The 19,462-nt window shown below is 34.4% G+C and overlaps 2 protein-coding genes across 3 annotated transcripts; both read right to left on the bottom strand.

Moving 5' to 3' along the window:
- Positions 1-1,817: 1,817 nt before the first annotated feature.
- On the bottom strand, positions 1,818-12,688 carry LOC145801824 (transcription factor-like protein DPB). 2 transcript variants are annotated; one of them, XM_082893507.1, is made up of 9 exons: positions 12,158-12,688; positions 11,388-11,464; positions 11,068-11,111; positions 5,242-5,304; positions 4,970-5,116; positions 4,790-4,858; positions 4,535-4,633; positions 2,700-2,770; positions 1,818-2,322 (listed from the first exon to the last, which is right to left on the bottom strand). In XM_082893507.1, the coding sequence occupies exons 1-9, from the start codon at positions 12,418-12,420 to the stop codon at positions 2,091-2,093; spliced, it is 1,065 nt and encodes a 354-aa protein (XP_082749633.1). In that variant the 5' UTR covers positions 12,421-12,688; the 3' UTR covers positions 1,818-2,090. The 2 variants fall into 2 exon arrangements, with proteins under 2 accessions (XP_082749633.1, XP_082749634.1); XM_082893508.1 differs by having other exon boundaries at positions 4,970-5,110; positions 12,158-12,668.
- A 3,916-nt stretch (positions 12,689-16,604) lies between these two features.
- LOC114275110 (pentatricopeptide repeat-containing protein At2g20540) lies at positions 16,605-18,887 on the bottom strand. The gene has a single exon (XM_082893509.1). The coding sequence runs from the start codon at positions 18,716-18,718 to the stop codon at positions 17,135-17,137; it is 1,584 nt and encodes a 527-aa protein (XP_082749635.1). The 5' UTR covers positions 18,719-18,887; the 3' UTR covers positions 16,605-17,134.
- Between the last annotated feature and the right edge of the window lie 575 nt (positions 18,888-19,462).

Raw genomic sequence — 19,462 nt, forward strand, 5'->3', positions numbered from 1 at the left:
ATTCGGGTTGATTGTCGAATCGGATCAATTTTGCGATGAAGTCCTTGGTTTCTTAACAGACGCAAATTAGATTAAAACTTCAAACTAAGCTTCAATTCAAATACACAGGTCAGATTGTGATTGCTTGAACCAGGTCAGTGTTCTAGGTTAAAGATTGAATGAATTTTAGGCTTAGATGAACTCGATTTTGGCTGGCCAGAGTCATAGAGACCAAGAAGGTGGAGAGAGTGTGGGTGGAGAAGGTGGGAAGATTTAGTTGAGGGTATAATAGTCTGAAAAAATATTTAAATAATAAATTTTATCCTTTATGCAAGATTTTATAATTATGAAGGGGTTTAGAAAATTTAATTTTTTTCTTAGTCCTTTTAACAATGAAAGGAAGGTAAATGGGGTTTATAGCTAAATTTTCCAAAATAAGTAAAAGAAGATACATTTTTGATTTTTGATTTTTCTTAAGAAAGTCGATTCAAATATAGTTGTAGATATGTGTCATTTTTATTTTCTATAGAAAAAGAAAATAAAAATCTATAGCAAATTTGAAGTTGGGGTTAGAGCTCCGACCAACCCTAATGTACTTTGTGCCTGTTTGGCAGAAATTATAATCAGCTTATTTCAGCTTTCAGCTTAATTTAAGCTATTTTGATGTGTGTGGTTTAGCTTATAGCTTATAGCTTATAGCCTTTTGGAAGTCAGAAATCAGCTTATTCTTTGAGTGGGGCAGGAGATGCTTTAAGAATAAGTCAGAAATCAGCTTATGTTCATAGTTATAAGCTATGAGCTGTTTAGGCATAAGCTATAAGCACTTTCCCACAGCTCTACCAAACAGGGCTTTTCTATTGCTTAAAAAAAAGAAAAAGAAAGAAGAAGCTAGAAAAAGAAAAGGAAAGGTCAGTCTAGTTAGTTCCTCTCCGAAGAAATCAAATCACGGGCTGTTTGCGCTCTACGAACAAATCTAAAACACAACTACACGGAATCGTATGGTAGGATACCTGATTTTAATTTTCTTAATTTATAAAAAATATATTTTATTATTATATTTTGTAGTAGATTAATTCTAAAATAGTAGATAAAACACATAATTATCTTCAATAAAAAAAACCAACCTATATTAGCCTTAAAATCATTTTCTATATATATATATATATATATTTTAATGAGTTTGACTAATATAATTAATTCTTCATTAAATGGATTATTTGTCCCAACTTTGTGTTATGCATATTTGATACTAATCTAAACGGTTTAATATTTGTGTTATTAATCATGTCATACATATTAATGTTGAAAAATCATCTTCGTCGAAAAAAACATGAAAAAAAATGATACTCTGTCATGCTAACTTCTTATACAGTTCAAGTTGAGTTGAAAATTTCAACCCTTGTTAAAGTGCTTAATAAATTTTGTTAAGTAGGAAGAAAAATAAATAAATAAACAATTATAATCTTATTACCTTCTGCTATGACAACCCTTTTCTGGCCAAAAGAAGAAATGGAAACAAGAGGCAAAAAAACATATAATACTCTTCCTCATTCTTCTCAGCTTCTCTCTCTGAGTCAGCAATGCAAGAAAGGGACAGAAGGCATGCCATTGAGAAATTCAAATGCAACGGGAAACCGAGACTACCCCCCCAATTGTTGGTTAAAATTTCATAATTCTCTATGCAGGGTTCAACAAGAGTTCTATATGGTCCACTTCCCCCATACAAAAAATGACTGCATTTCTCCAAAGTACAGACAACAACCAAACACCCCCCCCCCCCCCCCCCCCCCCCCCCCCCCCAACCCAAAAACAAACAAAAAAAACAAAGAACAGAAAAGTGATTACTAAAACAAATTACATTAGCCTATCATGGATATATGTAGAGCACAGATAATTTTGACGGAAACAGACCATCTCCAAAGTTTACAAGCAGAAAGATCTCTGCATTACCTTCCACTCCCATCAACTTGAACAAAATCTAAGATAATGAAGTCTCAAAAAGAGGCACCGGGCACCACCTCCCCCTCTTCTGGCAATGCATTTTACACAATATACAAATGTGATGAGATTATGGCTCCCAGGTAAGATAATCAAAGCTTGAAACTTGCACACTAATGCTCATGCTTAACACGTGCCTTCAATATTCCAGGAAGAGGAGGCGAGGTGAGAGGCCTATCCGGTACATTTGATCGGGCAGGTTGAGTGATTTGAGTGTGGAAGGACATGCTGGAGCCTTCGCCTCCATCTGTGGAAAAATTTGGTGCTACCTCGTCACCCTGTGGTCTTTCACAAAATTTCATTGCCTTCAGAACATAATTGTCATCATGTAGCTCAAAAGGGGTGCTGCATTAGCATAATGGATAAATTATCAGTCTCATGAATGAGAAAAATTAATAACACATTTTTACAGCATCAGACTGATTAAACATTTTTTTCTCTTCTTTCTTTTTGATAATTTGAAGGCTGATAAACTGAAGAGTAGAATCTTGATATGGGTACCAACACTGCACTTTTTTTTTCATTTTTTTCTTTTTCTGGTTATTTTTGCAGTTATCAAGCACAGCATGATACATGTTAGACTATAAGCCCATCTAAAAAGGGGAATGACACAAGTATTCATGTCCAAGAGCATACATAAATTGCAAGCAAGCAGAAGATAAAATTATTCAAATTATGGACCAGTATATCAAGAGTAATAGATGATCCTAGGATTTCCATACCTGTTGAAGTCAAAATGCACCAGCTGCATATCTTCTGATATTTCCACCTCAACAGTTGCATGAGGGCGTGTCTACAGTTTCCAAATATTAGAAAGCATGAGAAACCTTACCCTGATTGCAATGGAATATCTACTTAAAGTTCAAATAAGTGCAACACTAAATAAACTCTCATAACATCTTTTTCTTTTTCTTTTTTCCTCTTCCTATATTTTATTTTTTTTGGGTCTGTGCGTGATAAGTGTAACATCTGAAAAATCTTCAAAAAACTGTAGTGGCATGTAACAGGTGTTCAAACATTGCCAAGTATATTCTTGTTTTCATATCGATAAGACAAACAGAAAAAGAAGGGTTTCACTCACAATAGTATTAGAAATGGGCCTAGCCAATGACCCAAAAAAGAAACTTTGGAAACAAGGAACCTATCAACATAGATATCAGACGAGGGACATATATAGGTAACATGTATGTGCATAACTGACTGATGGGGGGTGCTTATGGTTGGTCTGCATCATTTTGGGTTAGGTATAGTTCCAGAAAACAATCCTGCCCTCCTATTACACCATATATCAAATGCAAAAGCTTTAGTCCCAATCATCAAATTGAAGGATCTAACCACTTGGCCTTCCTCTCCCATTTCCAGCACCTTCTTTTTGTAACAATCATCCTATCAATGCAACAAAGGTGCCTTCAGTCAGGGTTGAAGGTTCCTCTCCATCATCACATACGATTGAGCTATTTGCCCACTGAACCAGGCACTCATCTTTTCACCTCCTAAACTCATTGATTCTAAACTCTCGTATCAGCACGCTCTTCCTTCTTGCTGAGAATTCTGCCCACAAGGCCTAGGCTTCTATCACCATTTACCTTCAATGTCCATATAGGGATAATACTTACTAATGTTCTGTTTGCTTTAAAAGTGCCAAGGAGATTTGGGGATGGGTGAAGAGTGAGAATAAATAACTTTGCTACCAATTTGAGAGTAACATAATTCTGAAATATAGTGCATGCATATGTTATACATGCACGCACTTGCTTTCATAGACTATTTGCTACCAATCAAAAGTAATCATCCTCTTCCGTATCTCCTGCCCACAGGTTACAAGGAGGAGGTGAATGGCATTATGGAAGTAAAGAGGAAGCATTTAGCAGATACAAAGTAGAAAAGATATTGTGGGAAAAAATAATAAAAAAGATCAGAGAATTGTTTGTGGTTTCATTGAGCCTTAAATGCAAAAATTCCTCCACCACTCTCGCCCATTATACAACATCATCTGAGGCATCCACTGCTTCCAGCTCTCAATCCTATATAACCCAAGTAAAAATGGGCACCCTCCCCCACCCAAGTAAAAATCCTATATGCCATGCTGGAAATTCTTGGAAAACCATTATATGTTAAAAGCCCACATGATTGGTAATTTCTAACCGCAGCTTTGGAGCACCCTTCCAGAGCCCGATCTCATAAGGACACCTGACCTCTCTCAAGGTCCAATTATTTGTATTAAACTACCCACATCTGAATGTTGAACAAGTCATAGCTTGAACATGGAAGCAAACTACCACAAATCCCACACCATTCAACAATTGAAATCATTTTTTGACTTCCCAACATCACCTTTTAGATTGTGCATCCTTGTATCAAAATAGAGGGTTATCATATCAGAAGCCTTCATTAATTTGTATCCATTTATCATAAGATTGATCACATGTAATTTCATGAAAACTCTAAGCAGGAGCAATTTCATGAGAGAGAGAACAGGAACTTAGCCGACGCTTTCTTTAACTCATTAGCATGGTTAAGAACTAACTCGAGTGAAGAAACTAGAAAGCAATTTTACCTGCACCAGTATAAAAGGCAAAGCCACACCACCACTAGGAGAATTTCCAGAGCTGTACAGTTGCTCATTGCGCTGTATAAGGTTTTGAAGACCTATGAACTTGACACAGAAGGAATGCAGAAGTTAGAAAACAAACACTGTCACTAAGTCCATCAGAAGAAATTTTACACATTTTGAGAACACATCATGGAAGAAAATTCCAGACTTTTAGTATAGAAACCTGACCAGGATAGTGAATCAAAATATAATTCTTACTTGTTCCTCCAGTTCTTGCATATAAGCTGCTTTTTTGTCAATCTTACTTCTCAGTCCAAGACGCTCTGTCTGCGTTATTACATTCATGGAGTTAAAGTCATATTAGATCAAGAAAAGTTGCTAATGGTAAAAAACACATATATAACTTTAAGATATGGAAGCATCAGCTGAACTCAAAACCTTTAGCAGTTCAATATCATTCAAGCTAGTTCGAGGTAGGCCCTTCCATTGAATTTCCTTTTTATCCTTGGATATTATATCCATTGCCATAAGGACATTCAGGGCATCATACACTCTTCGCCGTATGTTTTTCTCGTCGTACTGTTGCTGTCATATATGATACCAAACATAAATTAGAAGCTCCAATTATCAAATTTTACTCACCATTTCAATCACTGATACAAATATGGACATTAACAACATTTTCAGCAGCCTTCTGAAAAGTGACTAACCTGGTCTGGAGATGTCAGACCATTGCCTGGATCTGCAAATTCAGCTACAAGTTCATCTGCAACCTGGAACATATTTGTCTTCTTAAATTATAGAATACTGTAATATGACACATTGTCGAGAAATATTAGAGATTTAAGATGGTAGACCAGTGAAAAAGCAAGAAATAAACAATCTGTATATGCACTAGATGCATAATCTTCTGGCTGCAGCTGTTATAAGATATTATACATTTGTGTAAACTATATAATTTCAACGAGGTTATGGCAATAATACAGTTTCTTCCTCATATCTAACATAGTATCGTAGCCAACCTAGTCATTGAACCCTAGCATCACAGTCAACTGACGAACCCCGTTGTCACAGCCCTCTCTTCGCTGCAAGTTTTCATCACAGCCCTCTCATCATCACATCTCAGCTGTGATCAACCTCTTCTCTCTCTGGTTCATTGCATCTCACTCGCAATCAACATCTCTCTTTGGCCCATCATCATTAGGGCTTCTTGTTTGAAGACATCTCTGGTTCAACCTCTTACTGATTCACAACCAGTCAAACCCTCTGGTTGTTTGAAGCTGTCTCTTTCTGGTTCTCCTCCTTTTTTTTTTTTTTGATAATATTTCTGGTTCTCCTTGTATCGCCCCTCTGGCACTCTTCATTAAGCAATTCTTTGCTGCTTCTCTCAGCCCATTGTCAATCTCCAGTTTAAGCCTTCCTTAGGTTCTTGCCCAATTGCAATACCGTTAAACCAACCCATATTAATAGCTTAGTATCATATTTAACTTCTCTTTGACCTATACCAGAAGCTTAAACCCATCAACTTTGATTCTTTTACAATCCTCTCCGACCTCTCAGTTCCTACTATTTCAACATGTATAAGAATAAATTGCAAGCCATCAACATCTGTTTGAATGGGGACAATTATGCTTACTGGTCTAATGTTATGAATAATTTTTTACTTGGTAAAGGAAAGTGGGGTTATGTGATACCGATACTCACTTCTTGACATGTGTCTGACACTGATCCAATGTGCCCTATTTTTTTTAGACAAACATTCTTCGGACTCTTAGAGGACACATGTGTTCATCGCTTAGACACCAATGAAACTAATTATAAGTTCAAACAAAATAACTTAGTACACAATGACAAAAGAAAAATAATATAAATTTATAAGAATTAGTAATATGTTAGAATTTTTTTTATTATGTTTGAATATAATGAAGCTAATGTGTCATACAATGAAAGTGTGGGAGAGGGTAATAGAACGCCGATTGCGAGATATAAAAGAGGTGTCAGAGAATCAATTTGGGTTTATACCTAGCAGGTCAACAATGGAAGCGATTTATCTTTTGAGGAGAGTAATAGAAAAGTATAGAGAAAAGAAAAGAGACATTCATATGGTGTTTATCGACCTTGAGAAAACATATAATAGAATGTCCCGAGATATAATATGGTGAATGTTAGAGAAAAAATGGGTGATAAAAGGTTACATTGATGTGATTAGGGACATATATGAAGAGGTGATGACCACTATTAGATTGCCTATTGGAGAGACAAATAAATTTTCTATCACTGTAGGGTTACATCAAGAATCTACCTTAGGTCCTTATCTTTTTACTTTAGTTATGGATGAGTTGACGAGAAATATCTAGGATGACGTGCCATGGTATATGCTTTTCGCAGACGATATTGTGCTAGTGGATGAGACTAGAGAATGAGTTAACACAAAGTTGGAGATTTAGAGAAAAACTCTTGAATCTAAAAGATTTCGAATAAGCAGAACTAAGACAGAGTACATAGAGTGTAAATTTAGTAATAATAATAGTAACAGTAACAATAACAATGAAAGCAGAGGAGATGTGAAGATTGAAAACCAAGAACTGCCTAAGAGTGAACATTTTCATTATTTATGGTCGATTATCACAATAGCGGGGGAGATTGCTGTAGATGTGGCCCATAGAATTAAGGCGGGATAGTGTAAGTGGACAAGTGTGTCTGGGGTACTGTGCGATAAACGAATACCCACTAGACTAAAAGGTAAGTTCTATAGAAGGGCTATTAGACCAGCGATGTTGTATAGGATGGACTGTTGGGCAACCAAGAAACAACATGTAGATAAGATGAGGGTGCTGAGATGAGGATGCTAAGGTAGATGTGCGGCAAGACTAAACAAGACAGAATTAAGAATGAGTGTATTCGGGAATAGGCAGGAGTAACACCGATAGAAGATAAGTTGAGAGAGAATTGATTGAGATGATTTGGTCACATTCAACGAAGACTAATAGAGGCAGTAGTGAAGAGATGTGATACTGTAACGGTAGATGAGAGTGTTAGGGGACAGGATAGGCCTAAATTAACGTTGGCCAGCGTTGTAAATAGAGATATGGATCTACTTAATTTGACTAACGAAATGGCCTTTGATAAGGGCGTGTGGAGAAGAATGATTCATGTAACAGACCCCATTTGATGGGACTTAAGACTTGGCTTGGGTTGGTTTGGTTATGTTTGAATAATATATATTATATGTATATGACATATAATAAATATATAAACTACACATTTTGTTTCTATCCCCCACGAGTTGTGTCCTAATTTTTTTTTTTTTAAAATTGCCATGACAACGCCATGTCGCATGTCTGTCCAAGCACAACCAATTAACGAACTTGAAGAATAGTACAGTAAAGAAGGTGCAGTAGTATTCGAAGAGTATATATCCTTAGTCTAGCTTTACCAAGCAATATGAATTGGAAATGTCCAACCATAGTGCAACACAAAAATATAAGTCGATTAAGGGATTCTACAATTAGGTCAATGGCACTTATGGAACCACATTATTTGCAAATGCTTGTAGGTCTATGCACTATAATGAGATGCTTGGAAGCTTGAATATCTCCTTATGGGCACTGACCAAGCCTAAACTAGTCTTGTTTTGAAAATCTCGATAGAGTTTGGTTGATTTTTGGCGAAATATATACACAACTAGCTTTCTTTTTTTTTCTTTTTTTTTTTTTTAAACTGGACAATGTGACTGGGTCTTTTTTCGAACTAGTTAGTATGGCATTGTACTTTTCTACTCATCCGCTACTTTTTCAAACTTAATTTGATACTTTTGAGCCTTTGCCCATATAGGTAGCCTTATAGTGCAGGTTGTACTGATCACATTACAAGTTCTTCTAATCTAATCTATTCTTACTCTACTTGCTCTGGTGAGGATAAACCAGAAAACGGTAATACCCTAACGAATTATGTATTGATACGCACATTTCGAAACATGTTATACTTTCGTTTCAAAAAGGTAAATTCAGTGATCCAAATCAATCTCAAAAGTTTTTCCAATATATTTTCTTAAATGTTACCTTAGAAGGTAACGAATATATATAATGAACAAAAATCTAAGTTGAGTTAATTTTTGACAAGACAAAAATATCATAAATGAAAAAAAAAAAACATTTTATTGGATGTCTAATAGTTAAAAGAAAATTACTCTAGAAATATCTTAAATTCTTGAGTGTAATATATACAAATCTACCCTTATCATATCACATTTTAAAGCATGTTGCGCACCATGTTCACGTTCCCATTCCACGTACCAGAACAATCCACATTCCAGGTAACATATAAAGTGAGGTAGTTGATGGATCTCTATCTTTAGTTTTCAAGAAAAGTTCCATCCATTGTTCTCCCTCTATTTCTCTATCTTCTAGTTTACATGTTAATTTTCTATGAATCTCCTTTCTAACCGTAGATAATTAATACTTTGAACTACTCAGTGCCCCTTTTTCATACACATTGTGTCATTTAGGAATTTGGTATAGGTAGAATGATTGGCAATGGTAGAGCACATAATACGTATTTTCTGGATGCTAATTGTTCTTCCTATCCTCCAGTTTTGTCCTTTAGTAAAGCTCTTCATGCAAACGCCAATTCAACTTTGCATTTGCTACGTCAGTGGCATTCATGTTTGGATAGCCATCTTTTGGGGTTTTAGGGAAGTTTTTTCCTAAACCATTGTCATAGGAATAGTTTCATTTGCAATGCTTGTGAATTTGCAAAACATAAAGGCTTTCTTATCTTCCAGTTAATAAAAGAAGTGCTTCTCCCTTTATGATTATTCATAATGATGTGGTGGGTTCTTCTCCAGTTATGTCTCTTTCTCATTTTTGATTATTTGTTACTTATATTGATTGCAATTCTCGTGTACTTGTGTTTATCTATTTCACACTAAAAGCAAGATGTTTTCTTGTTCGAAAACCTTTCACAAGATGGTGATCTCCAATTTGACACTAACATCAAGATTCTTTGCAATTATAATGGGATTGAGTACATTGATAGAGCTTTTTGGGCCTACCTTGATGAACATGATATTCTTTTTCAAACGAGTTGTGTTAGCACTCTTGAACAAAATGTAGTTGTTGAATGCAAGAATCACCATCTTTTTTAGGTGGTCCACTCCTCTTTACTATGAATGTCTCTAAATCTTTATGGGGTGAGGCAGTTCTTCCTGCTGCCTGTCTTATTAATTGCATGTCGTCTAATGTTGTTCAATTTAAAACTCCTCTAGAGCTTCTTCCTGAAACTCCCTTGGTTTCATCTCTTCTACCCAAAATATTTGGTTTTTTGCTTATTTTGTTCATGCTTCTTAACACCCATGTGTGAAGTTGGACCCTAAGGTTGTTAGATGCATTTACATTAGTTATTTGTTAACATGGATGTTACCTTTGGGAGATAGAGTCTTTTTTTTTTCCCTTTGACTCAAACATATCTTCAGGAGGAGACCAATAGCCAACAAGAGAAGTTGAAATACCCGCTAGGAGTCTCAAAGATATTTTTATTTTTATTTTACCTACTCCTACTCAGAAATGAAGAAGGAAACACAGTAATAGCCCTCAAATTTTTATTCCTTTTACCTACACCTGCTTAGGAGGGTTACTCCTAGAGCTTGGTTTGATAGATTTCAGAGGGATATGCTAAGGTTTGGGCACAAACAGAGTCATGTAGATTATACTATGTTCATCAAGCAAGGAAACAATACGATTACTTTTCTTATTGGGTGTATTGATGACATAGTGGTGACAGACAATGATATAGAGCAAGTGACCCATCTCAAAACACACCTCGCTAAGGAATTTGATATTAAAGATTCGGGACTGTTGAGCTACTTTCTTGAGATTGAGGTTGCCAGATATGATAAGGGTACATGGCGAGATTTCATTGGTCTAAGTATTACCTTTCGAGGCTTACATGTGGAACCCAAACCCAAACACAGAGGTAACAAGGTGGTAATGAAGGTGACGTATGTAAGCTAATTGACAAGATAATCAGTCATTATCAATTCAATCCATATAAAATAGGCATCACATTAAAGTGATATTGTACAACTATAAGTTTGTTTTGGTTCTGACCTGTGACTAAAAAATTACACATTAACATAACCTACTAAATGATTTTTTTTTTTTTTAATGGGCTCAAATGGCAAAATACCACATACTTCACAGCTAGTATTTTTCTTTTTCAAGTCATGTACTACAGGTCAGTTTGTATCGCTACAAGATCCATCTGAGTGCAAATCTTATATAGCTATCATATGATTACACGTACAATTCAGCATAACGAAATCAAGTGTAAAACAAAAGAGACCTAATGAGAATACTTGGTAAGCAGTCAATTATGCTATACAATGAATTACTCAAACAGTAACTTCACTGTATTGAATAGAAAAGGTAAAGATAAATGAATCTTTGAATTGCAAGAAATAACCTAAATTCTTTTTTATGTTAAAGGAAAAAAAAGAAAGAATGAATGAAAAAATAAAAGTAAAGAAAGCACCTGACCTCATTGTAAGTTGTTCTTCCCTTGCTTTCAACTTTCTCACAAACTATGCATAAAAAGAGACAGCGGAGACATTAAATCAGCACTAATATTGCTATCACACTTAACTACGACTAGCCAGCGAAAAAGCAATTCTGAGATCATCAGCTATGTCTACCAACATAAAAGCCCCCGTTAATATGAACAAAAAAAATTATGATTAAATGTTGCCCCAGTACCCAACCAAAGGGCTACTGCCCCAATTATTTTCCAATTAACTGTATGTCATCCTATAAACCCATTCTTGAAAGAGATGAAACAAAAAAAAGATGAATATACACACCTTTCATGCTAAACTGGCGGAGACCTCTACCACTTTTATCCCCTCCAACTGCTCGTTGACCTCTTTTTTTCTTCTTCCTGTTGTTCGGAAACCGACAATCAGTTAAAAAATTTAGTGAATGTACATGGCAATCACTTTTCCGTGAAAAAATAAGAAATAAGAAAAGAAAGCAGGGAGCAACAATTACTTGACCACTTCAAAATTTATATCCAACAACAAGATCACAAAACTATAAAGAACGTAAGAGTTAGACCCAATTAAAGTTTTTTTAAAAAAAAAGGAGTTATATAACAAACATCTATTCTATTATATAAAGCACACACAGCTCATAAGTTTGTTTGAAGCTTTGTAATGCCATTTTGTTTTCCAACAATGCCCATAAAATAACTGCAAAATGGTTATAATAGAATAACTGCTAAACAGTTTGCAATTGTAACTCATGTTCCTGATTCATCAAACACATTGCATTTGCAGCCACAGCCAGATTCAAGCACAACAGAGAAACCGAGAGAAGAAGAGGTTTCAACAATTACCCAATCATTAATTTATGACTAAAACAAAGTTCAGTACGTTGACTTGACTCCAAGAGCACATTTCCAAAAAATCAGTATAAAAATGAATTTCCCACAAGTTAATGGGATCATATAAAATACTGGAAAGAGATAGATACAATATCAAATTCCTCAGCCATTTATTTAAACAAAAATGAAGTAATAAGAATTAGAATAGCATTTCATGAAAGTAAAAAAGGAGGGAATTAAAGAGGTCACCCAGCAGCCCCTTGAGATCCAGTATCATCGGCGTCAATATCAAGGTGGTTTAACCTAAAAAAAGTGGTGTCGCTGGCTGGAGTGGCCATGGCCGCCTCGCTGCGGCTGGAAGGAGAGCCAACGCTGCCGCTAGTGGACACAGATTGGCCGGAAACCGTGGTGCCCCATGACCTGGTACCTCCTCCCCTTGAAACTACCGACGGGTTCTTCTCCCCTTCCTGTTGATTATTGCCTCCTCCTCTTCCTCCTCCTCCGCTCACCATTCTAACAACTACTAACCGTCAAAAAACCATCAACAATCTTGTTAATCTTCTGAGACTGCTCTATCAAAATACCAAAAAAAATTACAAGGGTTTCGGCATAGACATTATTATTGATTCACGAGCAGAGATGCGAAGGTTTTTTTTTTTTTTTTTTTTAATTTTCTTTTTCTTTTTCTTTTTCTTTCTTTCTCTCTCTCTCTCTCTCTCTCTCTGCCTAAAATTTTCTCTCCCTCGAGTACTCCCTTGGTAAAGATGTGGGTCGATTATTGCCTTTATTTTTGTTGTTGCAGTAAGTAAAAAAGGGGCCCATTGCCAACAATAAATTTTTAGTATTAATGTCCAATTTTTTAATTTTTTATAAAATAATATATAAAAAATTAGAAAAAATAATGTTATAATTTATAATATTTTTTTGACTTTTTAACTAAAACGTATAATTGTCAAACGTGACCTAAGAATTTTTAATCTTATTTAAAATGTACTTAGTAAACACCTTTCTTTTTTTTTAAAAATGAAAAATTATAAATTATAAATACACCTCATGAGATTCGATTAAAATACAAATCACTCTTGTAATTTTGGAAATTATATTTCACCTCCTAAGATTTTTAATTTCATAACAAATCATCACTTTTATTAATAAATTATCAAGTCAATTAATAATTTTTAATGATGTTAGAAATATATTTCAATTAATAATTTACGTAATTTTATTAATTTATAGAAGAGTAATTATGAATTTTATTTTTTTAATTAATTCTGTTAAATAAAAAATTCTAACAAATGAGTATTTATAATTTTTCAAACTATAAAAGACAATTTATATTTTAAATAAATCTTAAAAATATTTTTTCAAATCTTGAAATCGCATTTAATTTTTGTCCCCGGTGAATTTCACACATAGATTCAAGCGTAATTATCACTCTGGTTTTGATTTCTAAAATTTACTTTTCAGAAAATTTTATTTTTTTATTTTTCGTATTTTTTGTTTTCATTATTTTTTTTTTCATATTTTAAGTATTTTTTAATTTGTAGACACATTTAACATAAATATATTTAAAAAATATAATAATTGTGAAAAAAGTCTTTTAAAAATTCACTAAATATAAAAAATATAATTTAAAAACGAAAATTTAATACTTTTTTTTGTATTTTTGTATATTTATTAATTTTTTAAAATATTTTTTTATAAATATTTTATTTTTTGGATACATCTAAGTAATGTGCATTAAAAAAGTAAAAAAATTACTTAAGATTTTAAAATATTGACTACAAACAAAAAAAAAATACGAAAAACAAAAAAACTTTAATTTCTAAAAAAATAAATTTAGAAAATTAAAACCAAACACGCTGTATAAAATCAAAAATGATGAATTATCTAACCACAATGCTATAGATTCTAAAAAACACAACTCCACTCACCTGTAATTGGTCCCAAAAAACAAAAAAACAAAAAATAAAAACACATAATTGACCAATATCATTTTAAAGGTTACAAGAGTTCCCAGTAGAGGTCCAAACATTTTTATTATCTAATGATTTTTTTGGATGAGTTTTCGAAATGGTTAGTCATGTTAGGTATAGAGAAGAGAAGGCATTTTTCTCAAGTTGTACTGATCACTTAGAGTTTGATTCTTATTCTGTTTTGATCGCCTAACTGAACTCTGAATTATTTTCTCAAGTTGTGTCAAATCAATATTATCTTTCATTGAGTAAATCCCTATTTTGTTTTGTCGGCTTGAACTCTGTTTGGATTAACTTCTGAATAGTATTCTTTTACACAATGTCTACAAACGCGCAATAATATCAACCCAATTTATTGGGAAGAAATTTCCAAATTCACACCTATAAGATTAGGTCCAGCATCTATTATTTGAAATTCATATTTACTTAAAAATTTAAGGAGTGATTTAAAATTTTGGTTAAAAATTAATTTTTTTAACTTTTTTATCCTTCTATATGTAAAAAATATATGAGATGATGTGATCTAAAATGAGTTAAAAGTTGAAAACTAATTTTTTTTTTTTTTTCTTCCCAAATGGCCCCTAAGTTCATAAGTGAAGATCCCAACCAAAACAATGAATATTGAGATCCATTCTTTTTACTTTAAGTTCGTTTGGGATTTGGGTTGGTTTTTAGACTATTTTAATCTGGGCTAAAAAGTTTTGTTTGGGATAGACTTTTTGAATTTTTTAACTTTTGTGAGAGAAAAAATAAAATGACTATGTGTTGGATGTGACATTTTGTCCTATTTGACTAAAATAACATATTTGTCTTATATGACTATTTTAACCCAAAACATCTTCCCACACTATATTTACAAATTTATGATTCAAACATAACATTAAAAACTTAAAAGATTTTTTTTGTAACTTGGGATAAATTAAAGAATAATGCTTGGGACCCCCTTTTGGGGGTCACCCCCTCACCCCCTTTGCCACGTGACGGGTGGTGATTGGAGGAGCAGGAAAAAAAAGAAAAAGAAAAAGAAAATGTAACCAATGAGAGAGAGAGGGGGTCAAAGAGGGTGGGGGGAAAAGGGAGGATGAATCATTGTTGTAAATTAAATTGATCTCCCAAATATTTACCGAAAATACAATAATCCCAAAACATGAATTGTGTTAACAGAAGTAGGGAAATAAATTTTTTACCTTAAATATTTTGTATTTATATAAACATTAATGTCAAATGATTAATTTTTCTTTTTGTATTTACTCATTTACTTAATTACGCAAAATTACATTTCCTAAAGCCACCTAACCACCTACACCACCACCCTACATGCTGCCTACCACATGTGGAGGGAAATGTAGATTTTCTTACCACATGAACTTCACTTCTGGTTAATTTAGATACAATGTATAACAATAACATTTTAATTCAAAATCATATAAAGACATTTTACATAGATTTAAATGTTAGGTGAAAAAAGTGAGGGTTGACTGGAGATTTATGGAGCCCTCAGCAAACTGTTAAGATGTGCCCCTTCACATATTTATTATATATATATATATATATATTTTTTAAAGAAGAAGAGTAAGATGTTGAGCACCCACAATATAATTTTTTACCAGTACTCACACAGTATTAAAAAAAATTCACTCATGTAACCTCATATGCCTGTATATGACCGGTATGTTTTTCCATAGAATGGTATGAAAATGGTTTTGAAAAGTCAACGAATAAAAGAAAAAAGAAGAAAAAAACTCTTGTTGGCAGGTGATATATATAAAGAGTGAATTTTACAATTTCCCTGCAACACCTAATTCCATCTACTAAAGAGATCTGTCAGCAACCATGACCAATCCACCCTGAGACCACACTATTTTCTCCTTGCATGACACACTGCACACAATGGAGAAACAATATGATGATATGATAGTGCAAATATATATGTATGCTTACTGAATAAATTTCAACTGCCAACAATATGCCAATGCTACTTGATAACATAACAAGAAGTTTAAATCAAGCCTCTCTTCACACCTTTACGCAACCTTGGTTGGGTTGGCCATGACTGTTTTACTGATGGATTTAATTTCTGTTATTTGTTCTTGGCTTTTGACATTACTTGCCCAAGTATCACGGAAGTTAATGTACCTTTCTCTGGGCCATCCATCAATTTGCATGAAGGTCCAGAGATCAAAATAAACTAGCAGGATGTTCCACAGAGGAGGATGAACCATAGAATTGAGCACAATTTCTCCATGAGGTGTGCAAAATAGTAAGGTAGCTCTCCAAGGATTACACTTAGAGATGCAGATTACCTACAACTCTAGATTAGATTCACTGATCATATTATTCTGAACATCAAAGAATTTTTTACTTCTCTGAGCGTGCTTTACCTGCTTTAGATGGCAACTGGAAAAGAAAAGACAGAAATTTTGACATCTGCTCTATGCTGCTTACATATTTTGTAAATCCAATGTCGGGTATAGAAGTCTGCCACTTCATGTTGTCATTTCCATTCAGAAATCAATGCATCACTAACACTGTCAAAATATTTCTCACCAAACATGTAAAGAGTTGCTTAAAAAAAGTTCACAAATCATTAACTTTACTATCCTAAGAATTGATCTCAACAGGTTCTGAATCTTGGTTTCCAGAAAATATTTTGCAACAAATAAAAAATGTATTTTCTTAAAATTTTGCATACACAAATGTCATAAAGAGAAGAAAGACAATCTAAAAGAGTTATGTAGTCACTAATCAGTGCTGCAAGTAATTGATATCTGAGACAATGGAATTTTACAACAGTTGGTATTTTCTTTTTTGGTCTCTCAGAAATAAAACAAAGGATGAATCTGAACGCTATCAGGAAAAACCTACTCGTGGTGGTATTCAAACAGCCTGCTATATTCGAGAACATCCATTCTATAATACAAAGCATACACCCATTTGGTGTGAATGCAGTCACATTTTTTTCTTATAAGAATGCCCTTCACTTGCAGTAACCACCACATTCAATAATTGCTGAATAATTTTCCCATTCATCAAACTGCTCCTCAATCATTAAGCCATTCAAAAATTTAACTGTAAAATTGCAAATGCATTGCATTTGTACCCACAGCTAATGTATATATAGGTATCTTTTTCCTAATTTTGGTTGCATTCCTTGATAAAGCTTTTGCTGATCTACAGCTGCTTTCCATATTACATCCTTTGTTGCACATTATGCATCTCCTGAGACAATCTTCCTTGGGTAGAGTAATATTTATTCTAAGCTAGTGAGATCACAATCCAGTTTTGATTGCTTATTGATTACATCTAGAAGAATGTATATTTCTTGGTAGACATGATGAACTGTATCTTCAGCAAGGAATTCATGTACAACACCATTCACCTCAATCCAACTACACCCAGGCCTTTTCTTAATCTTTAGATCTCTCATCATTTTCCTCGTCTTCAATGCATCTTCCCACCTATTCTCAGAGCAATAAATATTCCATAGAAGTATATACACTCCATCATCATCAGGTTCTAATTCAACTATCTTCTTTCCTGCCATTTCAGCTAATTTCAAATTCCCGCGTCCCAAGCAAGCGCTCAAAAGTGATCTCCAGATCACAGCATCTGGATTTATGGGCATCCGTTCAATGAACTCTGCCGCTTCTTCTAGCAGCCCTGCTCGGCCAAGAAGATCCACCATACAACCATAATGCTCTACCTTGGGTTTCAAACCATAGCATTCAATCAATCTCTTGAACAACCTCTTCCCCTCAACGACAAAGCCAGCATGGCTACAAGCAGATAGCACCGATAGAAAAGTAACTTCATTTGGGGTGAGCCCCAATTCCAACATTTTAGTGAAAACCTCAAGTGCTTCCCTGCCTTTACCGTGAAGTGCGAGTCCAGATATCATAGTCGTCCATGAAAACACATCCTTTCTCCTTGTCTCATCAAAGATTTTTACTGCCAAATCAAGGCTTCCACTCTTGGAATACAAATCTACAAGAGCATTATTCACCACCACATCCACAATCAGATTGGTTTTGTTCACGTAACCATGTATTGACATGCCAAGATCAAAAGCTCCAATATCAGCACAACCCGAGAGGACAGCAACAATTGTAACAGCAGTTGGGTAATCTTCTTCGCCATCTGCTCTCATCATCACCCGAAACAATTCCAGTGCCCGAATTGGGGAGTCCCCATTGACGTAGCCCACAATCATAGCAGTCCAAGAAATAACATTCCTATGCGGCATTATATCAAACAAGTGGCGAGCATGTTCAAGATCGCTGCACTTGACATAACCACTAAGCAGGCTGGTCCAAGAAGCAACATCTTTGATTTCCATTGCTTCAAACACCGTTTGAGCTGATTGAATTCGCTTGTTTCGGCTGTACATGTCGATCAGGGCATTACCCAAAATGGGTGATTCAGACCCACCCCAGAATTCAAACCTGAAGGCCATGGCATGAACTATCTTGCCACTGTTGAGGTCTCCCATACGGCCACAAGCGGAGAGAGCAGCGACCATGGAAAAGCCATCAGGTTTGAGACCAGAGAGGACCAAATGGGAGAAGACAGAGAAGGCATTGGTGGGAAGTTGAAGGTGGAGGTAGATGGAGATGAGGCAAGTCAAGGACACAACGTCTGGATTTTGAATGTGAGAGAAGACAGTGTGGGCTAGGAGTGGTTGGCCTAGTTTTAAGTAGGAGTTGAGCAATTTGCAGGTGAAGTGTTGGTGGTGATTGTAGATGCCGAGTATGATGGATTGGCCATGGATTTGCTTCAGCTTCAACAGGCTTTGACAAGATTTATGTAGTACATGTCCCAAGCTTTTATGGTTCATTGTTTGTCGTCTCTGTTACATTGCTTGTGTTGTGAGCATCATCAGCATGGCCATGGTGTCCTTTAGATATCCAACATATCTAGCTCATTTTCAGCTTAGGCACACAATTTTTGCGAGTTGAATTTAGATGATTCTTTAACACAATTCAATTGGACTTACTTGGAACAATCTTCTACTTTAGATGGGCTCACTTTAAGGATATCAAAATGATTTTAATTGTTTGTTTTGTAAAATATGTCCAAGAAATTATCTATGCAAAATATCATATTAATTGAACATTAGCTTCACATTTATCTTTAAAAAAATCAAATAATTTATTCTTAAAATCACATTTTTTGCCTTATTTTTTTAGTACTAATAAACTTCTCAATCTTTAAAAGATAAATATGATCGATTATATATGTTTTTGATTATTATTTATTTAGTTTATATATATATAAGTAACTTGAGAATTAGTTTTTTTGATTCTTGATTAAAAGATGTGTAAAAAAATAAAAAAGTTATATGATAATTTAGAATAATTTTTTTGACTTTTTAACTCAAAACTAAACTCGCCGAACTAAACCTGGGTCAATTAAACTTGCATGATAGATGGTGTTACCGGATCAATTTTTGAGTTAAATTTTCAACCTGCAATGGCACTAAATTACAGCAGATAGTCTTAGCCAAACATGTACGAATTACTCACAATGAGATTTATGAACAAACAAGTATACACAAAACACATTATAGGAATTATTCCCA

The sequence above is a fragment of the Camellia sinensis genome, chromosome 11 (assembly GCF_055761805.1).
Source record: "Camellia sinensis isolate YWXY chromosome 11, ASM5576180v1, whole genome shotgun sequence".
Classification (NCBI taxonomy): Eukaryota; Viridiplantae; Streptophyta; class Magnoliopsida; order Ericales; family Theaceae; genus Camellia; species Camellia sinensis.